At 27.6% G+C, this 21,335-nt stretch overlaps 5 protein-coding genes across 7 annotated transcripts; 2 read left to right on the forward strand and 3 right to left on the reverse strand.

Annotated features, from left to right (window-relative positions):
* The first annotated feature begins 1,694 nt into the window (after window positions 1-1,694).
* On the forward strand, window positions 1,695-4,960 carry LOC108553195 (trimeric intracellular cation channel type B). Its single transcript, XM_017907995.1, has 8 exons — window positions 1,695-1,982; window positions 3,261-3,417; window positions 3,534-3,629; window positions 3,737-3,825; window positions 3,901-3,988; window positions 4,082-4,202; window positions 4,291-4,448; window positions 4,589-4,960. The coding sequence occupies exons 1-7, from the start codon at window positions 1,862-1,864 to the stop codon at window positions 4,444-4,446; spliced, it is 828 nt and encodes a 275-aa protein (XP_017763484.1). The 5' UTR covers window positions 1,695-1,861; the 3' UTR covers window positions 4,447-4,448; window positions 4,589-4,960.
* Window positions 4,961-8,360: 3,400 nt separating this feature from the next.
* On the reverse strand, window positions 8,361-16,036 carry LOC108553172 (mitogen-activated protein kinase 14B). Of its 2 annotated transcripts, none has more exons than XM_017907967.1 (13): window positions 15,797-16,036; window positions 14,967-15,096; window positions 14,694-14,752; window positions 14,452-14,593; window positions 14,214-14,376; window positions 14,064-14,135; window positions 13,075-13,154; window positions 12,652-12,730; window positions 12,394-12,567; window positions 12,246-12,321; window positions 10,284-10,563; window positions 10,034-10,151; window positions 8,361-8,792 (listed from the first exon to the last, which is right to left on the reverse strand). In XM_017907967.1, exons 1-13 carry the CDS (start codon window positions 15,898-15,900, stop codon window positions 8,767-8,769), a joined length of 1,503 nt encoding a protein of 500 aa, XP_017763456.1. In that variant the 5' UTR covers window positions 15,901-16,036; the 3' UTR covers window positions 8,361-8,766. The 2 variants fall into 2 exon arrangements, with proteins under 2 accessions (XP_017763456.1, XP_017763455.1); XM_017907966.1 differs by lacking the exon at window positions 13,075-13,154 and adding an exon at window positions 13,505-13,584.
* A 417-nt stretch (window positions 16,037-16,453) lies between these two features.
* Window positions 16,454-18,080, forward strand: LOC108553201 (ATPase ASNA1 homolog). 2 transcript variants are annotated; one of them, XM_017908001.1, is made up of 6 exons: window positions 16,454-16,717; window positions 16,789-16,997; window positions 17,104-17,206; window positions 17,342-17,492; window positions 17,578-17,886; window positions 17,961-18,080. In XM_017908001.1, the coding sequence occupies exons 1-6, from the start codon at window positions 16,596-16,598 to the stop codon at window positions 18,078-18,080; spliced, it is 1,014 nt and encodes a 337-aa protein (XP_017763490.1). In that variant the 5' UTR covers window positions 16,454-16,595. The 2 variants fall into 2 exon arrangements, with proteins under 2 accessions (XP_017763490.1, XP_017763491.1); XM_017908002.1 differs by having other exon boundaries at window positions 17,110-17,206.
* Window positions 18,081-18,385: 305 nt separating this feature from the next.
* Window positions 18,386-19,091, reverse strand: LOC108553160 (2-amino-3-ketobutyrate coenzyme A ligase, mitochondrial-like). Its single transcript, XM_017907955.1, has 3 exons — window positions 18,909-19,091; window positions 18,629-18,806; window positions 18,386-18,543 (listed from the first exon to the last, which is right to left on the reverse strand). The coding sequence occupies exons 2-3, from the start codon at window positions 18,801-18,803 to the stop codon at window positions 18,386-18,388; spliced, it is 333 nt and encodes a 110-aa protein (XP_017763444.1). The 5' UTR covers window positions 18,804-18,806; window positions 18,909-19,091.
* Window positions 19,092-19,183: 92 nt separating this feature from the next.
* On the reverse strand, window positions 19,184-21,023 carry LOC108553179 (2-amino-3-ketobutyrate coenzyme A ligase, mitochondrial). Its single transcript, XM_017907975.1, has 7 exons — window positions 20,966-21,023; window positions 20,679-20,884; window positions 20,325-20,611; window positions 20,050-20,256; window positions 19,707-19,899; window positions 19,427-19,604; window positions 19,184-19,341 (listed from the first exon to the last, which is right to left on the reverse strand). The coding sequence occupies exons 1-7, from the start codon at window positions 20,982-20,984 to the stop codon at window positions 19,184-19,186; spliced, it is 1,248 nt and encodes a 415-aa protein (XP_017763464.1). The 5' UTR covers window positions 20,985-21,023.
* Window positions 21,024-21,335: the final 312 nt, after the last annotated feature.

Below are 21,335 nucleotides of genomic sequence, written 5' to 3' on the forward strand. Positions count from 1 at the left end.
AATATAGCATTGCGGAGAAGTTAGCGAAAACAGAGTATCTATCACGATAAAATTACAATCTAGAGGACCATTCAAAAGAATGATTGAAATGATCATGAAATAGTTTAGTTAATTGAAACGATATAAAGTGCTCACAAATTAATGTATTATGTGATGGCCTCAATTGATGCCGAAATGACACTGTTGATGTCGCCGACAGTCACAACTGCTTGCAATTTGTATCTATAAGTACTTAACGCTAAATATAAAATAATAAAATATAAAAGATTATTGATTAACTTTAAATTTGACTTACTAGAATCAGTTTACTATCACTAAATTCTGTTTAATATTTTAAATATTTAAAAGAACTGTAACTGTTTATATTGTCAGCAACAGGGGCGAATCTAGTACTGGACGGGCCCCTGAGAATTATATTATCTGGGCCTTACGAAAAAATTTGTTAATGATTAGAAAGAATAGCAAGAACAAATAATGGAAACTTATTAAATTATTATACAACTAAAATATTTACATGAAAAAATGAATAATCAGCTTCTAAGGTGTCAACTTATTATTGTAATCAAAATTAGGTAAAAATTTGGAACAATTTATGACAAATGTGTGGTACCATGCAAACTATACGATATTACCTTCCGTGGATCCGAGTATTTAAATATTACTTTATGTTAAATTGCAGAGTATTCTAAGTTGCAAAATTGTTATCAAGCATTACCACAACAATCGACCGCATGATCGGTAAGTGCCTGCGGGCTGATAGTCCATTATTATCCACTATTAGTAGATACCATCAGCATAGGCATTTTGTGTGTTGCTAAAAAATCAAAGTTAGATTAAAATAATCTAATAAAGAACACTACGCTGTTTTATTTATGAATATTATTATATTAATCTCCTTTTAAGCATTCATTAAAGCTTAAGGTCCTGAAGGGCCTTTCTTTTGCATAAGGTTTACTTATGTATTAAAACATACCTGGTCTGCAATACTTAGCATCGAAAATATTCAATTTTGTGGTTCCTATTACTCTAATAGATGGATCCTAAAGTACTCTATTATTTAAATCAATCATATTTCAATTTCATAAATAAAAGGTGTTATATCTATCTCTATCGTGCATATAATTTTGAGGGATATATAATTATACAAGCACTTACAAAATAAAAAACTTGAATGTGAATTATCAATATTATCGATTTAGTTGCAAATAAGTTATTATATAATATATAAATTTTCAACAAAATTAAAATTGAATCCGTTTGCGAGCAAGATTACAATCACATAAAAATTTGTTTTGGAGAAAACGAAATTCGATATGATAAGTCATTTATCAACTAGGTGATAAGTCATTTCGAAAATCGAAATTCAGGGTGAACTATTATGTCTATAGCCTATCCATATACAGACATGCGTTCAGAAGTGTAAAAATGCTTGGTCAACAATGCGCAACATATGTTCAAAATTGTAAAAAAGCCTAATTGACAATACACAGGCACGCATCTAGAACAATAAAAATGCTTGTCTGTCTAATGTTAACAAACACGCAGCCATAAATGTTTATTTTAAACAATTTTAAATTCCTTCAAAAAGTGATAAAAAATGCAAATTTAGTACTTTACTGCCATCTATACGGAGAAATTTTAAAGAGACCACAAAATTTGTTCGGCGACGATAAGATTCTAATGGTAGGGGCCGCCTCCGTAACTAGCAGACGACCAAGTCTAGCAGACGGCGCATAGCTAGCGTCGTTCGCGGGCGCTCGTGACTTTGTTTCAAAATCGAAGTTTGTTAAACGCTGAAAGACAGTTTCTGTAAACGAAAAATTCGGAAAGTTTATTGTGTGGCGGGTGAAAATTAATCAAAATGGATCCCGAAGCATTCCTGGATATGGCCAATCAGGTCATCAAATTGAAAATGTTCCCGTATTTTGATATCGCACACTGCGTACTCTGTGCGTTACACGTCAGAGAAGATTTAGGACCCGGTAAGCCCAAGCCTACCCGACCAATTCTAAATTTAATCCACCCAGAGCCAGCTTATACCTTTTCTAAGATTATGTTTCAGTCCCGACCAGTTCTGCCTATTCCTTTTCAATGTTCGCATTTTATGTTTTTCACGTTATTTTTTTTGTTACCGAATTTACTCTCATTTAATATTAGTCAAATTAAAAAAATATTTTGTATATTTTTTATTCGTAATAATTAGATATTACTTGTTAGATTATCCTACATTAAATGTTCCTATTAACTTTTTATAAATTTCATGTTATAAAATATGTTTAAAAATTAAAATTTTTGCTACAAAAATAAAATTTTTTTACTATACATACTTAACATTATTAATATTATAGAAAAAGAATAAGAAGAAGAATATAGTTCATTTCTTTAGTAACATTGATCAAGTGAGAAATACAAAATTCATTTAAAAGCAGATTACTGTTCTATCATAATATTTGGCACAATTATAATAATCACATTTTGTGGCATTCACTGAATTTATCTAGCTAATCTATTTCAGTATACATCCTTGTAGGTACGCCAAATTTTCCCCAAACATTTTGCCTTGATTTTTAGTTCTTATGATTTTTTATATTATTTAAAGTAATGTAAATAATTTTCTGCAAATATAATTGAAGAATAAATGTTTGTAATACTTATGTAAATACTTATAAGATATATAAAGGTATATTGTATAAGAATGTCCTCAGATATAGTAGTGAAACTTTTATTACAATGACTTTCTTATGCAATGGACCATGAAGGACTAATCTTTGAACGATAATAAATGATTCAAAGATTTTATATATTTCTTTATATTTTTAGTAGCATTTATGATACTAAAATTATATGAAAAAATTAGTTTTTATTACAATATATATTTTTAAATCATTTTTTAATGAATATTTACATAATTTAATATTTTACACTTACCAAAAATTTTAAAAAGTACCAAAAATACATTATTTTCATGTTTATGGTAAGCTGACATTATGTGTGAATGTATACATATAACATAGTATGCTTGTAAGGATTCCAAGCGACCTATTTGAAATAGTATACCTCTTTGATATTTCATGGTGTATTATAAAACAGGAATCTTGAATGTTATTGTAAATTAAATTTTTGTTTATATATATACATAATATATAGATTTAATAAATACATAAAAATTTTAAAATATATGTTATTAATTTATTATAATATTTTTACTAGAATTTTCATAATTTTTTGTAATTTCATATATTTATGATTTTATTGCATAGGTGCTCAAGCATTTTCTCGGAAACATCCTCTATCATGTTGGCTTTCCACAATGTTAGTAGTGTTTGCAAGTGGTATGCTATGCAATGGTCTTTTAGGAGAGCCAATTCTTGCACCTTTGAAAAATACACCACAAGTGGTAGTAGCGACCATTGTTTGGTTAGTATAAAATAATATAAAAAGAAAAAAATAGTTTGTTAATATTTTCCCATAATTTTTGTAAAGATATACTATAAGAAATACTTGTATGTGAAGTTAATTTTTTAATTATACAGGTATGTGATATTTTATACACCATTTGATATTGGATATAAGATTGCCAAGTTTTTACCAGTAAAAATTATATGTGCTACAATGAAGGAAATATATAGGTAAGTAAGTACTAATAAGTAACTGCTTATTTTTTATCTTATTCTTTCAATTGATATTATTAATTTTTTGTTGCAATATATGGCTATAATTTTTCCATACTATACAGGTGTAAAAAGGTGTATGATGGAGTAACTCATGCAGGGAAACTTTATCCAAATGCATACCTTATTATGGTGTTAATTGGAACACTTAAAGGTAGGTTTTAATATTAAAAAATGAAAGAAAAATAATAGTGGAATAAAAAATGATATTATTTGTGTTTAATTATAGGAAATGGAGCAGGTTTTACGAAACTTTTTGAGCGCCTTATACGAGGAGTTTGGACTCCTACTGCCATGGAATTTATGCAAGCTAGCTTGTATGTTTATTCTTTATTTTTTTGTATCTAGTAAAATTTATAAAATATTAATATTTTTGTATAACAAATAATGTATAATATTTTACTGTTTAGCCCTACAAAAGCATCAATGGTTGCATCCATTATTTTCGTCCTAGATAAAAAGACTGATCTCATCTCAGCACCTCATGCATTGGTTTACTTTGGAATCGTTATTTTCTTCGTGTATTTCAAGGTATTAGAAATTTATTATTTTTTTTTTAAATGAAACTTAATTTATAATTTGTTCACTACTAAATGAACCATTACTGATGTTATTTCAGCTATCGTCCATTTTGCTTGGAATTCATGATCCTTTCGTACCATTCGAAAATTTGTTCTGTGCGTTGTTCCTCGGAGGAATTTGGGATTCGTTAGCCAGATTGCTGGGCCGAGGCCAAGCTAAAGACGAGAAAGCAGATGCCAAGAAAAAGGACTAAATGTTTGTAAACTCATCTATGTAATATTAGATAATACTACGCGTAATTTTACTATTACGTAATTTCAACATACGTAAAGTCTATCGTGTTTGCGCCATACAACATTTAAAGTATTTATTTCTTCATTTTTCTTTTTCAATAGGTACTTATAGAATCCCTCCAAAACCGATGTTAATATCAGCAATGATTTGCTAAAAATTAGTGAATGGAAATAATTTACATTAGTCAGACGATATTCGCATATTAAGATGTGATCATGGACAAATCATTAAATATTGGAAGTACAATAATTTATTGTTATACATATTTTAATAATGACAAGTGATATGTGTTGGAGAGTACGACTTCTATTATTAAGAATACCAACAGTATTATCTCTGTTGACAACAACATGCTAAGATAATTGTCTCTCCATAATTGATTGGACGATTTTATACAAGTAACATTACATAACAAATAAATTCGTTATCTTTTATAAAAAATAAAGCGATTGTTCTTAAGAACGATAACAAATTTGCGCAAATGCTAAAGTATCTCTTGTTGATTTTTTAATAATCTATGTATGTATATATATATTTATATATATATATAGATTTTATATATATATATATATAGATGTTTTAATGATTGAATTTAAAAACGTTGTTGATATAACAGTTTGTAGAGTGAAGTGCGATTTTTAAATGTATATTAAACAATGTTTAATTTAAAGTATCTTAATTTTGGTATGCATCTTGTGTGAACGAATAATTACCAATTTGTCTTGTAATGTTTATCAGTAAGAAACGCACGTAGGTTAACGAATTTAAGCGTTAAAATAATTTTAATGCATATTCGAACAACAAGACTTTTGAAAACAAAATGGATAACGAAGATGACGAAAATATAAAAATAATTAAAAAGGAAACCTCTTTTATACTGTTTTATTATAATTAGTATTTAACGACAATTGGTATTTACCACACACACATATTTGCCTTTGACTCAACGATGTGAATATAATTTACTGTGAAAATTAAATAACGTAATTTTCATATAATATTCCAACTGACAGACCGTTATACATTTTCATGTAATAAAATGAAGTTTGTTCTTCTATGCTCTTTTATTAATTTACTGTTTTCCTATGCTATAAAGTTATAAAATAATTTCAAACATATCATTTTTAAGAAAAATGTTTAAAAAATATAACATTAAGAAAGGTTAGAGAGAAAAGAAACATTGGATCAAGGTCATATTAAATCACATATTTTCCAATTATACTAAATATGTATAATATATACATATTTTTTGTTATCAAATTTTGAACATCATTGTCAATAATATTGTTAAAATACAGACAAGATCAGTTCTTAGAATATTTAATTATTTCTTTCTGCAATACATATAATTTCGTGGTCTCACATACATCGGAATATTCGGATTAGTAACATTAGAAAGTACATTAAAGTTTGCTACATCGGTCCAATCATAAGATGTTTTTTTCTTACAATGTTTATCACATATATCATTTTTGTACACATGATAATTATCGATTACTTTATTTTCGCGTTCTTTGTGAAAAATAGTACCCATATTAAATTCATTTGATTTTCTACAAATAATAGGTGGAATACAAGTTGGTCGACCGCATGTTTCTATACGTTTATCTATACATTTTTTTTTTAAATTTACATCCCTTCTAATAGTTAACGTTTCTTTATCTGATCTTACTACTGCTTGACTTTCATTGCATTTAATAACTCGAACCAGTATAGGATCTCGTTTTTGAGTACCTACATTTATTTTTTTTCTTATACCCTTTTCATATTTTGCGAAATATGTAGGATCTTCTAGCAATTGAGAATTACTTTGAATCATCATGTCATGCTTAGGCAGCTGCATTAATGATTTATTGATACCAACATCTTTGTAATTCAAATGAGTATAAACTTCTTTGTCTATCATCGAACGCTTCGCGTTTTCTAACAGTAATGTGTCATCCCCTATGGTACTCTGACTTTTATCCTTTGTTATGATTGTGGACTGGAAAACTGGTTCAGTGATACTTTCTTCAGTCATTATTAATTTATTCTCATAAATGGTCAAAGAGTTAATTTCACTAAAACTTGACTTTTCTGTAATTTCTTGCAAAGATGATTTTATTTCAGATTTTTTATGAAATTTTTTTGTATCATTTTTGGTAATACCTGGTTCCAACATTTCCATGGTATATTCTTTGATTGCTGTTACCATTTTTGTTGCATCAATCGAACAATTCCCTTTCAGATGATATTTATATTTATCTGAAATCAACACTCGTTACATCGCGAATATGGTTAGCTTCAAACTTATTGCTTTGCTCAATTTTATACCTTGTGTTCTGTTTTCGTGTATAGATAATATATTCTGTAAAAGTTCTTGTAAAACTGACATCATATTAGGATCCTCTTTACTAAGATGTAATATATTTAGTGGACATGTATTTATTGTACATACATCTTCAAATTCTTGTGCTATTAATTAAAATAACTTTATATTGATACATATCTTGTTATGTAACGTTGCATAAATGTCGCATATAATATTAATGTTGTATATATTATTATACTACATTTTACAAAATCGTGAAGTAAACATTTAACTGAAATGCTTACTTTTTTTTTCTACAAAATGTTTAAAATCCTTATCTTGAACGCAATGTTTAATAGAATTATACGATTTGGATGGAGTTAAAGATTTTTCTTGAAACCTGCACTGTACGAAGTTCGATTTAAATTCTTTAGCATTTGCCGCCGTTATGCAACCAATGCTACGAACTTGATGCAGAGACATAGTAGTTCCAAATTCTATCATCTTTTCTGAAGACATACAGTAAGCTAAATTTCCTCGTGATACACAAATGGTACTCTGTATTTCTTTCGAAACATAATCCACTATATTTACAGCTACTTCCTTCTCTTCTTTTTTTTGACCCAGTTCATTTAAAGTTTGAAGTGAAATGCATACTTTTGTATCATCAGATATACAAACTGTATTCTGTATTTGTTTTTCTATATAATTCGCTGTATTGACACCTATTTCATTTTTCTTTTTCTCAGGAACAATGTAGTTGGAAGAGGATTGGGTTTCCTTTGCAGACAATTTTAATCTTGCACATTGTATCGATTTTGTGCTTCGAGAGATACATTCTGTTACGAAGGTATTCGAGCCTAAGTGTTTATGTAAATCTGATAAAATAATCTTTTGGGTGGAAGTTCCTATGGTACTACATTGTACTTTATTTTCCCTTATAGGATCGAGCTGTACAAATTGCATTTGAATCGATGTAGGTGCTGGAATATTATCTTTTACAACTTTTTTCAAGTCTTCGCTATATTGTATTTCTACATCTGCATATTGTATTTTTTCAGGAACTTTTGACAGATCTTGTAAAATTTCGAAATCACCAGAATTATCTATATATCTTTTTGCGTATTCCGATAGATCTGTAATTCCCAAGCATTGATAAGGCAGATCTGGATAAGATAAATGTTAACTTTTTTTCAAATCTATTTACATACTGTCTCGTGTAACTCTATCACATCCGATACACGTAGTATACATTTCATCAGGAAGATTTGTATTATATCTAGAACAGGGAATATAATCTCTCGTGTTTTTCTCAGTTCTCTTATATTTAGCATCTTTCCAGCCACATAGAGGACATTTTAAAAATGATGATTCATAATTTTCAACATTTCTTGTTGTTAAAGGAAAAGAACTATTAAATCTAGAATCCATAGATGTGCTTGGTATAGCCTCAGAATATTCTATTTAAAATTATAAAAAATTAAATCATTTATATCCTATATTTCTTTTCCCTGAATTATTTGTTAAACCATTGTTTACCGGTAATTTTAGACTTAGTATCTTTAGTAGGTTTGTAACTCAAAAGTGCATCTTCTATCTGATCTCTTAAATTAACTTCTTTTTTTTTAAACTGCGGACAAGGAACGTATCTTACTTTCTTTTCACTTTTCTCTTTTATTATAACTTTCTCTGTTGATCTAAGTTTCTCGTCCAAATGACATGATTTCTCCACCGATTTGCTTCTTCTTGAGAACTGATCGCAAGTTGTTTCATTGCACGGACGAAATTTTAAAAATTTTGCGGTCGCTCCCATTTTCTCTTTCCGCTGTGAATTATTTATATTGTCACTGCTTATGGATCTAAAAACAGCAGTGGCTTCCCGTTGCTGAGTTTTTTCCTCATCATCGATTACTTTCGTCAGCATCTCTCTCATTATTTTATACCAGGAAGACGGTGCTTTATATTGCTTTTGACATTGCAAACTTTTAATCATTTGCATTTGTTCCAGTTTGTATCTATATCAATGAAAATTGTAATCTTCACAAATTATGCGCATAAATTTATTAGGATTAAGAAGACAATTATTTTTTTATAGAAGCTATTTCTTTTTTAATAACTTTTTATAGTGAAAACATTTTATTTTGGTATTTAAAACATTATACTAAATATAAATTTTTGCTGCCTGAAGATCACAATATATATTGTGAATATTACATAATACCTTGAAAGAGATATTTAATTTAAACATTTCCTATAAATAATCAATTTAATTAAAAACAATAAATATTTTAAGTTAAATTTTGATAAATAAAATATACTGTATATTTTCCTTCGTAAAATAGTATGAATTGTGATTATTAAATGCAAAGTAATCATTTTATTATCTAAATAAACAAATTCCACTCATTCAAAGCATTTTTTGTTTTCCTACTTATTTCCTTTAAAATATTCAGTACCAAAAATTCCGATCGTACATTACTTTTCTTTTATGCTCTTGATTTGATGTATATAATCATTTACGGTAAAACCGGGTATATCAAGGTCTTTGATAATTTTCTGCAATGCTCTGTTCTTCTCGTAGCAATTATAATAATCACGGTGATAGGGGTTCCAGAGACATGGATGTTGCTTATATGATTTCAAAAAATTCATAACCAATCTCTCATTCCATTTACATGACATTTTGTAATAAATATATACGCTATTAACGACGATATTTTAGTAGAATATTTCAATGAAAATGTGATTTTATTACATTTATAATTTTGTGCCCACCTAAATTATAAAGTCAGTTTCGGTTAGACAACACAACTGAATTTGATTGCTCGATATATCGAACGAAAGCATTTGTCAAATCACTTTACATTACTTTATTAATTTTACTGCAACCCTATACATTAATATTATAAATAATATTTTATATATGTTTAATGTATTATACCAGAGATTTTTTTAAAGTATTAAAGTTTTAAAGTGATTCGTAAAAGTGATATCTATTATTTACAATTGAAGTTGCAAGAAGAATTCGTCTTGATCATAATAACCGGAAGACCACAGCTACAAATCATTTTCTTATTTAAGACTTCACACTCGCTACAACTAGGAGGTGTATAACACTCTAAATATTTCGATTTCACGTTATATAGACGTTCATGTGCAATTACATCCTGTATGCGTTTCTCCAATTTAGTAGCAATTTCTAAAAACAAATATCTCAATAACCATCTCTATAATATTTTACAGCATTGATATTCACCAAAATTTATATTTCGCAATTGAAACGCAATACTCTTGCCGAACATATCGAATTCGTCAGTTTTCCTTTTTCCTTTAATACCTTTCTCCAGAGCATAATCCGTGCAAGTAGTATCTTTCTGAAAATTGTTTCATTTATTTAATATAATTTGTCGATTTTTTAAGTTTAAACTACCTTAGTTTTAAAAGTTTTAAACTTAAAAATTTATATTTATCTTCATTGTTTGAACTTAAAATAAAAATCTATTTACCAGATTATTTTTCATTAATGCAGTCGTACAATTTGCAGTATTAACAGATACATTATCCTTCATGCATACTTGACAAGCTATACATACGGTTTTGAAATAAGATACTTTGGTTTGCGTTGCGTCCTCCACATTAATCCTTCTGTTCGTATTGTTTCCAACGTCGATTCGAATTACTTTTTGTAAACGTGGGTGTAAGTAATTTCTGCAATCAGTAGCTGTTGTTTGTAGAGTAGTTACTCCGTCGTCTTCCACTCGAATAGAAAATGACTTTTCTTGTTTTCTAAGTAGAAAATGTTTCAACATATTGTTTAGTAATATACTAATGTCATATAAATGAAATAAGTTACTTTAGACGAGTACGAGGTTTAGTTGTATTCAATTTATCACAATAACAAGTTACATTTGGACAATTGCAGTTTTTACTTAATACTCTTGATTCTACAGAGTTCGAATGTGTTAATTGATTGTGTGTTTTGTTACAGTGGTAATCTCCAAAAGTGTCTGTTTTATCATTGCATATCTAAGATCGTCGAGATAATTACTATAAATAAACAGAATTGGTATAATGTGCTTTGTTATAATTAAGTACTGATATGCACCTTATAGGAATCACTCGCGTAACTGTAAGTTGCTACAAATGGAAAAAATAATTGGTGTATTATTGGAAACCAGCTCGCTGACGGTTTATAAAACTTCTCGCAAGATATCGCAGTACGGATTTTAGACAATTCGTAACAGTATTGAGCTTTTAGATAAGTAATCTTTTTAATGCAATCGTAAATTGTTAAACCGCAAATATTCATAGAATCTACGATCTCTTTGTAAGCTTTGTAACGACATAATTTGTTTTTAAAATTCGGATGTAATGGATTTCTTAAACACTCATATTTGCTATAAAAAGTTATTAATCTCAATATTAGACTTTCGTTCCATGCAACTGGCATGATAAATTGCTTCAATCATTTGTAACATAATCAGGTTATTTAATCTTTCACTTCCATAAATGCCACTTTTTACATGTTATGAAAGCTTTATGTACATATATTGAGCTTATATTAAAATTCGTAGCGAAAATTTGTGCGTTGGAAAAATACAATGAATGAAATACGATTAGATTATACATTATACATAAGTAAAATTCAAGGAAGTTACTAGAATTTAGAAAAATATATATGAAAAAAATGAAAGAATCCATGAAATATCTGGTCTCTTTAACTATTGATTTTTTTCATAAATGTACATAGATAGTGAAATAATAAAATGAATAATTCATAACACGTGTAACTAGCAATATACAAAGATCAAAAAATTTATTCAGCCATGTTTGTTGTTAAAAGCATCATTATAACAGTATCTTACAGATTAAATTACTTTAAATTACTTCTGTACGAAATAAGAATTATTTTTAACCATAAATTCGATGTAATATGTTCTCGATTACAGACTAGAACCAGCGGCAAATAAAACGAAATCTAACGCTCTGAAGCTAGCATTTTTGTAAAAATATCTTTTTATTCGTGAACTGTTGTCTTTTATACTAAATAATTTGATTTTATGAAAAATATTATTTTATATCCTAAACAAATTTTCTATTATTAAAGTGTACGTGCAACTATAGCTTCAAAGCATTGAAATATGTGAATATATAACAAAAACGTACATATACAACCACGAATATGATTAATTTATCACATATTCTGTGACTTTACATTCTAAAACAACCTATACTCAATGCGAAAAATATTACCATTTCTTGTATCATGCGTCATTAACAAAAATATACATTTTGCACCTAATACAAATAAGTTTGTATGATTAACTTTGTTACTTATGTAACATCATATTATATACAATGATATTCTTTGTATATAACAATTATACATGTTTCTTTTTATAATTATTTATTGTTAATATTATCTTACTTATCTTACTATATTATTTGTTCTATCAATGTAATCTTACGAAGAAGGCTCAATAGTCGAGGCCATTGCAGGTAATTGTTGAGGTACAAAATTTATAACTTCACGATAAACGAGTTCTAAAAATAAATTATCCCGTTATTAATATTAATAACTATTTTTACAAAATGTACTAAAACGACAACATGTACCTTTCCATTTTTCGACAGGTAAATCCATATCTTCGAAACTCTGATCGTATGGCGAAGATACCGGTTCATCAGTTGGATCGGCATACTGTGCAAGATATGGATGAGCTAAAGCTTGTTCTGCAGTAATTCGTTTCTCTGCATCTAATTCTAACATTAATTCAAGTAAATCTATAGCTGGAAAATAATATAAAATACGTTAATGTAGTGTAAAAATTATTTATACATTTTTATATATAAAACTTTTAATTTCATAATTACCTAAAGGATTGGCTCCACGAAAAACTTCTTTGAAGTTCTTCTTTTTTAGGGGAGGTAAACTTTGAATGTAGTTTCTTGCCTAAAACAATGAATTTACTTATCAGTTTTTAATTTTTATACAACATTTTCTGAAAATATTTTTCAAAAATTATGCATATAATACCTTATAAATGAATTATGTAATTTTCTATATTTTATTTTACTTATAGCATTTTATCTCTATTATGAGGTTTTATTTTATTATTTTTATTATTCATATATAATATAATATAAACTGGAAGCAAAATCATTAGGTACAAAATTATTTTAATATTATAGCAAAATACTATATAATCCAAATAAATATCGGTAAAAGATTTACGAAAAAATAATCGAAAAAGTAATTGAAAAAGATTGCAAAAATATTTATCTAAAAAAAATTACCTCTTGGCTGGTAATTTTGCTTAAAGTTTCCTCTGTGGGTGTACCACAGAGTACTAAGACTCGTGTTAGATGATCAATGTCTGCTTAAAGTTAAGGTATATTTGAAGCATAATTTATTATATAGGAATGGGAAAAATTTTAAAGGAATGAATTAAAATTGTGTTTATTTTAAGCATTTGTTAGCATTCCAAAATAAAAGATGTAATATATATGGGAATAACATATATACCAAATGAATTTGTAAATATTATAAAGTAACAATTTTAGTCATATATAGTGAAGTCTGTTGATTAGGAAAATATATAAAAATTTATAGAAAATATGTAACATGCGAGGCATTTATATCGCAACATGTTATAAATGAGCAGCATGCACTATATAGGCTTCTTCTATGAATAAATTGTCATATTGCAACTCAAAAATTACTTACCGACTCTGACGATATTTTTTGCATAAACTCGTCTCGTGGAGTACCCAGTATTTCCATTATTAAGTTCAGTTGGTGTATATCTGCTCTTGCTAAGGTTCCACCACACCTTTTTCTACTTTCACTAAATACTTTGATTATTATATGAATATAACAAGTAATATGACTTCGTGCATTAAAGCATATTAAATAATATGTACACATATGTATGACTCTTTGTTTGTAAAATAAAAAGTAACTTCCCTTGCTATAAAACAAAAGCTAAATCAAAGCAGTTTTTGCCAGCTGGCAAATAAAATATAATGTAATTAATATATTAGTAAAATAAGTAAGTAATAATAGTAGATTAAAGCAAGAAAGAAGCCATGTAGAGCCTTAGCAAAAAGCACATTTTTTCTAATTCTGAGATGGTTAAAGATTCGTAATATTCGTTAAATAATTATGGAAACAGGTTTATGTGCATATAAGTACCATATAATTAAATGGAATTCACAAACATTGATTTTGATTATTAAACATCAATATTCAAAGAGATCAAAAAGCATGATTGTAAAAAGGATACGATCTGTTCCTGGAAACAATGTTCTTCCTGTTAGCAGTTCTGCCATTATACATCCAACTGACCAAATATCAACTAAAATGCATAAGAATTATACTGTTATGTATTATAAACAAAATACAAAATATTTATCAGGAGAAAAATGATAACCACCTGTTTGATTGTAATGCATCCAATTCAGCATAATTTCTGGAGCTCTATACCATCTTGTAGCAACATACCCAGTCATTTCATTTTCTGTAGGCCTGGCCAATCCAAAATCTAAAATTTTCAGCTCACAATCCTCATTTACAGCTATGTTAGAAGGTTTCAAATCCTGAATTTTATAAATAATGCATTTAAACTATATAATGTTATATTTAAATTGCTATCATCATTTGTATTACTTTACCCTATGTATTATACTCGCAGAATGAATATATTTGAGACCACGAAGGATTTGATAAACAAGAAATTGTACATGATCATCCGAAAGTTTTTGAGTTCTTACAATATTATTGAGATCTGCACCCATCAGATGCGTAACTAAATATCTATTAAAAGTATATGTCATTACTAAAACATGATAAGAAATTATAAGCAAGAGATTAAAGAAAGATAAGCAAAACTGTACAGAATTATAAAAATACTTACACCTGCTGAAAATCTTCTAGAGAAGAAGATGGATGAAATACATCTAATAAACCAATTACCTATAATAAATGATATGTTTATTTTATTGTACAATTCATTGATTTTAAGCTTTATATGTTAATAATAATATAAGACTCATCATAAGGTATTCTTAAATTTAATGCCAAGACAAAGTTTCTAAATTCATTAATTTCTACAGTGCCAACTTCAAAAATATGTTACATATATATATATATATATATATATATATATAACTTATATTTTTGCACTCACATTTTCATGATTCATGTGCTTTAACATACGAAGTTCTCTATATGTGCGCTTTGCATGTACAGCTGATTGGAATGGTCTGGCTAATTTTTTTATAGCTACTTTCTGTCCAGTTGTTGTGTCAACTGCTGAACTAAAAAATCATACACATTATTTAAATATATATATATATTTGTTTTATCTGATTTTTATTACAATTTATGTTTATAATAGAAAACTTAAATTTTTATAACAATTGTGTTTATATTACTTTCAAATTAAATTACATACATATTTAATTTTTATCTTAAAAATTCTAATGCATTTTATGTAATTAAAAAATAATTATTGTATAACGAAATAAAGGTTAACGAGATTATTTATTAAATAACTTACATCAAAGTTATTTTAAATATAACAAAATAAAACTCCTAACATTTTTCTCGTAAAGGAACATCGAATAATACATATCATTAAATTCATCTTCGTGGAAAAGCATTGTCAAATAATTCTAATTTTAGTTTGGCCCATAATATAGAATGTGACGATCGCGGAATACTTGTGCGAGCTGCTGCAGTCGTAACTTTTATTTGATAATTGCATATAAATTTTAATTATAAAAAAAAAGAAAAATTATTCATGATTTTGAACGAAATAACGAATGATAGAAATGTCAAGGTTATGATTGGTTCATGGTCACAACCAAATCCTGAATTATTAACAAGAATCGGAGCGGGATCATTTAAACATTATAGACAATTGCTCGAATAGGCAATAATCAAAAAAAAACTTTGTGTTGAATACATTGTTTAAATATATAATTTTATGTTATTAAAATTGTTTTTTTTCCTTACCACACTTGACCGTAAGCTCCTGATCCCACTGGAGTGAGCATTTGATACCGTTCCGGAACCTCCCATTCGGTCCTATTTATTTCGATTTTATGAAACTGCGGCATGCTACATACAATTTCTCACTCACGCCGCTTAACAAAACTTCACAAGAACACGAAAATAAGCACAAACACTTCGCGTTAACGTTTGGAACAGTAGTTTACAGACACTTCATGCATTTCCAAATTAGCCCACTATTAAAAACTACTACATCTATCATGTATAGGTCTTTCACAGTCGACTCTATTGATCGATACAATATTGAAATTTTTGTTAGCGAGTAATCGATTTCTTTTTCTCGATACTTGTTTTTCATCTACTGAGTAAACGACGCTCCAATTACAGTTTTTCATTTTGTAAAATTTGATAAGATGCATGTCATTGTATTATCACATATAATAAAGATTATTTATTAAAATAAAATAAAATTAATAATAATCCGCAGATATTTATAATAAAAAATTTAATTACACATTATAATAAGAATTTAATTTATATAAATAAGTCATAGAATAATATTCATAACTAGGATAATTATAAATATTTTTTAGTAAATACACAACATATCGATATTAATATCGATGAATTCATCTTTTGTGTGTTATTACTTACACATCGCATTTTGTTTTTATGTATTCAGTGATATGTAGCTGTTCGTAGTAATTTCCTTACTTCACTGTCTCTTTCTACGTAACTAGTGACATTAGTAAATGACGTATTAAAATTTGTTAGAAGCACGGTTTTTCGTGGCTAAGTAAATATGAGTATAAATGACGGAGAAGCAATTGAATGTGAGCCTTCGATTAGAAACGTAATTGAGCAACGGTCTTTACGATGGATATTTGTCGGGGGTAAAGGTGGAGTTGGCAAAACGACATGCAGGTACCATTATAACCTCTGACACTCATTTGTTTATTGCAATTTCATCATTATATTCATATTTTAATTTATAGTTGTTCATTGGCTATACAATTATCAAAAGTCAGAGAAAATGTGCTCATTATATCTACCGATCCCGCGCACAATATTTCCGATGCGTTTGATCAAAAATTTAGTAAAGTTCCCACAAAGGTAAAAGGTTTTAATAATCTTTTTGCTATGGAAATAGATCCAAATGTAGGCATAACTGAATTACCGGAAGAATATTTCGAAAGTGAAGCAGGTATTCTGTTTTGTTAATATTGAATTTTTATATTATAATTTATATTTGTGCAGTTTTAGTCTTAGTTTGACAAATAAATGTACACGTAAGTTACTTCACAAAACAGTTTCAGGGGGAGAAGCTATGAAATTAAGTAGAAGCATAATGCAAGAAATTTTGGGAGCATTTCCTGGTATAGATGAGGCAATGAGTTACGCAGAAGTTATGAAGTTAGTGATTAACTATACAATTATTTTGTAATATTTGTAACTAATATAATTACATATATATACATATATAAACATACACATTTATACATTTATAGTAGTAACAACAAATTGTTACATGTATATGTATATTTTTAGACTAGTTAAGGGAATGAATTTTTCTGTTGTTATTTTTGATACTGCACCTACTGGTCATACTTTGAGATTGTTATCATTCCCACACGTGGTAGAAAAAGGATTGGGAAAATTAATGCGTTTAAAGATGAAAATTAGTCCCTTCATTACACAGGTATGAAAGATTTAAAACAATCAATTTAGTGAATAACAATGTTATTTATATTAGTAACATTAATCTCAAAATTATTTAACTATAGATTACTTCATTGCTGGGTATGATTGACTTCAATGTAGATACATTTTGTAACAAGATAGAGGAAATGCTTATTATTATTCGCCAAGTTAATGAACAATTTAAAAATCCTGATCAGACAACATTTGTTTGTGTGTGCATAGCAGAATTCTTATCACTTTATGAAACAGAAAGACTTGTACAAGAATTAACAAAATGTGGTATAGACACTCATAATATCATAGTAAATCAACTTTTATTCTTAAAAGAAGGAGATGTACCTTGCAGGCTTTGTCTTGCTAGACATAAAATACAAGATAAATATTTAGAACAGGTAAATCAAAGTATTGTAGTTTATCATGTTTCATATAGAAATTGAAGAAATTCATAGAATAATTTTTTTTTCAGATAATAGATCTTTATGAAGATTTCCATATCACTCGACTTCCTTTATTAGAAAAAGAAATTCGAGGATCCCAACACATCAAGGAATTTTCGGAAAATCTTGTTAAACCATATAAACCTTAACGTCTGTACATTTAACATGTCATAAGAATACTTAACTTTGTCATGTACTCAAAAGTTTTTTTAAACTAAAGATATTTTATACATGATGAAATTTGTATAAAAGGTAATGCTTTTATTTATAATATTTAATAGAAGCAATTTACCTTTGCATGTATTAAAAATTTCAGTTTGGTGTACTTGTACATTAAAACTTATTTGATCAATCACATTGTGTAAATTTTATTTTTGTTTTTTACATCATCAATTTAACTAAATAATTATCTTTAAAAATGTCAATTTAATAGAATTTTTTTTCGAAATAAAAATCATTTAATAATTTTTAGTTTTCTCGCATTATATACAAATGCATTTATAGCATGTTCTATGTCATTTTGTGAATGTGCAGCACTGATTTGAACGCGTATTCGTGCTTTACCTTTTGGTACTACAGGGTAACTAAAACCAGTGACATAAATTCCTTGTTCTATATAGAAAAAGATAAAAAAAATAATTATTATACATATATTGAAAAAGATTAATACATTATAAAATATATCATAAATATTTACCCATCATTTTATCAGCAAATTCTGTGGTCAATCTTGCATCTCCTATCATAATAGGACAGATAGGATGATTATCACCACTAATTGTAAAACCAGCTTTTTTCATATTACTTCTAAATAGATTAGTGTTACTTTTTAAACGATCCAAAATTTCTGTAGAGTTTATTATTAAATCCATGACCTGTATAAATATGAAAAAAATGTAATCATTGTTTTACTTCTTTTAACCATTACTATTTATCAGATAAAAAAAAGTATGAAAAATTAATATTTTTTGGTATACCTTACTTGCTGATGCAACTACAGGGGGTGGTAATGAATTGGAAAATAAATATGGTCTGCTACGCTGCCTTAATAAATCAATGAGTTCCTTTTTACCAGTTGTGTAACCACCTGCTGCTCCACCTAAAGCTTTGCCCAGTGTAGAGTTAATAATATCAATGCTTCCTAGTTGATTAAAATAATCTTCTGTGCCTCTATAATTAAATTACTTAATAATTAATATTATATATTAAAATAAATATTACTATAGTTGATATATGTTATTCGAAATAAAAATCATTTAATAATTTTTAGTTTTCTCGCATTATATACAAATGCATTTATAGCATGTTCTATGTCATTTTGTGAATGTGCAGCACTGATTTGAACGCGTATTCGTGCTTTACCTTTTGGTACTACAGGGTAACTAAAACCAGTGACATAAATTCCTTGTTCTATATAGAAAAAGATAAAAAAAATAATTATTATACATATATTGAAAAAGATTAATACATTATAAAATATATCATAAATATTTACCCATCATTTTATCAGCAAATTCTGTGGTCAATCTTGCATCTCCTATCATAATAGGACAGATAGGATGATTATCACCACTAATTGTAAAACCAGCTTTTTTCATATTACTTCTAAATAGATTAGTGTTACTTTTTAAACGATCCAAAATTTCTGTAGAGTTTATTATTAAATCCATGACCTGTATAAATATGAAAAAAATGTAATCATTGTTTTACTTCTTTTAACCATTACTATTTATCAGATAAAAAAAAGTATGAAAAATTAATATTTTTTGGTATACCTTACTTGCTGATGCAACTACAGGGGGTGGTAATGAATTGGAAAATAAATATGGTCTGCTACGCTGCCTTAATAAATCAATGAGTTCCTTTTTACCAGTTGTGTAACCACCTGCTGCTCCACCTAAAGCTTTGCCCAGTGTAGAGTTAATAATATCAATGCTTCCTAGTTGATTAAAATAATCTTCTGTGCCTCTATAATTAAATTACTTAATAATTAATATTATATATTAAAATAAATATTATTATAGTTGATATATGTTCATACTGTAATTTTGAAACAAAAATGAAAAGTATTAATTAATAAAAATTACATAAAAAATATATTAAAATAAACATAACTACCTTCCACTATTTCCAAAAAATCCAGTAGCGTGACAGTCGTCTACAAATGTAAGAGCACAATATTTCTTTGCAAGTTCTAGTATTTTTGGTAGTGGTGTGACAGTACCATCCATAGAAAACACACCATCAGTTGCAATCAGTCGCAATCGCGATGACATACTATCCTGCAGCTTATTTTCTAAATCTACCATATCTCTATGCTTGTACCTTAACAAAATATTATATATCTTTATACAAAGTAAAATATGGAAATCATAATAGTTTTACTCATTCACCTGTGTTTTTTTGCTTTACACAATCTGATGCCGTCAATGATAGAGGCATGATTGAGCTCGTCACTTAAAACAGTATCTTCGGATGTTAATAATGTCTCAAATAATCCAGCATTTGCATCAAAACAAGATGCATAGAGGATAGCATTTTCTCTGCCGTGAAATCTAGCAATTTTTTTTTCTAATTCAACATGAATTTCTTGCGTACCACATATAAACCTTACAGAACTTAAACCTGCTCCATATTTATCTAAAGCAATTTTTGCAGCAGAAATCACTTCATTATTGTCCTAAATGGAAAAACGGAAAAATTTGATTAATACAATAAAAAATTATATTATTAATAATACTACTTACTGATAAACCTAGATAATTATTTGCACAAAAGTTTAAAGCTTCTATTCCATTTTTTAATACAATTCGTGCTCGTTGAGGCGACGCAATTACTCGTTCCTTCTTCCAAGTACCAGCTGCTTCTATAGCTTTTAATTCTAGTGTTATAGACTCTATTAAAAGACTCATAGATCTTGCTAATATCCATTTCTTTTTACTAAATTTTAAACCTGTTAAGGGAAATAAACTTTTAAAAATACTATTTTTGTTAACAAGTATCATTAAATTAATATCTAATAAAAAGAAAATACTTTTAAGAATGCAATTCATATTTTGATGCAGTGTTCAATTTGTGGTATAGTCCAAATGTATGCTGAATGTTGTCTGACTCTGAAGAAGTGAAAGTATAATGAACTAGTCAAACCTGTTAAGATGTATAATGATCTTCAATTTCTGCATATTTTTATTTTATACAAGATTATCTCTATGTAATTTTTCACAGTATATGTGTTACTTAAAATTATGTTGAATAAAATTTGATAAAACGATTTTGTACCTATATTTACTATTTAGGTAAAAATAAAAACCATTGATTTTTTCCATCTCGTTTATTTTACAAGCTTTTTACATTTCGTCCTTATATTTGCATTTAAATAACCATTAATAAATATTTATTATGCT

This window comes from Eufriesea mexicana, unplaced genomic scaffold (assembly GCF_001483705.2).
Source record: "Eufriesea mexicana isolate 0111107269 unplaced genomic scaffold, ASM148370v2 scaffold9538, whole genome shotgun sequence".
NCBI classification, from domain to species: Eukaryota; Metazoa; Arthropoda; class Insecta; order Hymenoptera; family Apidae; genus Eufriesea; species Eufriesea mexicana.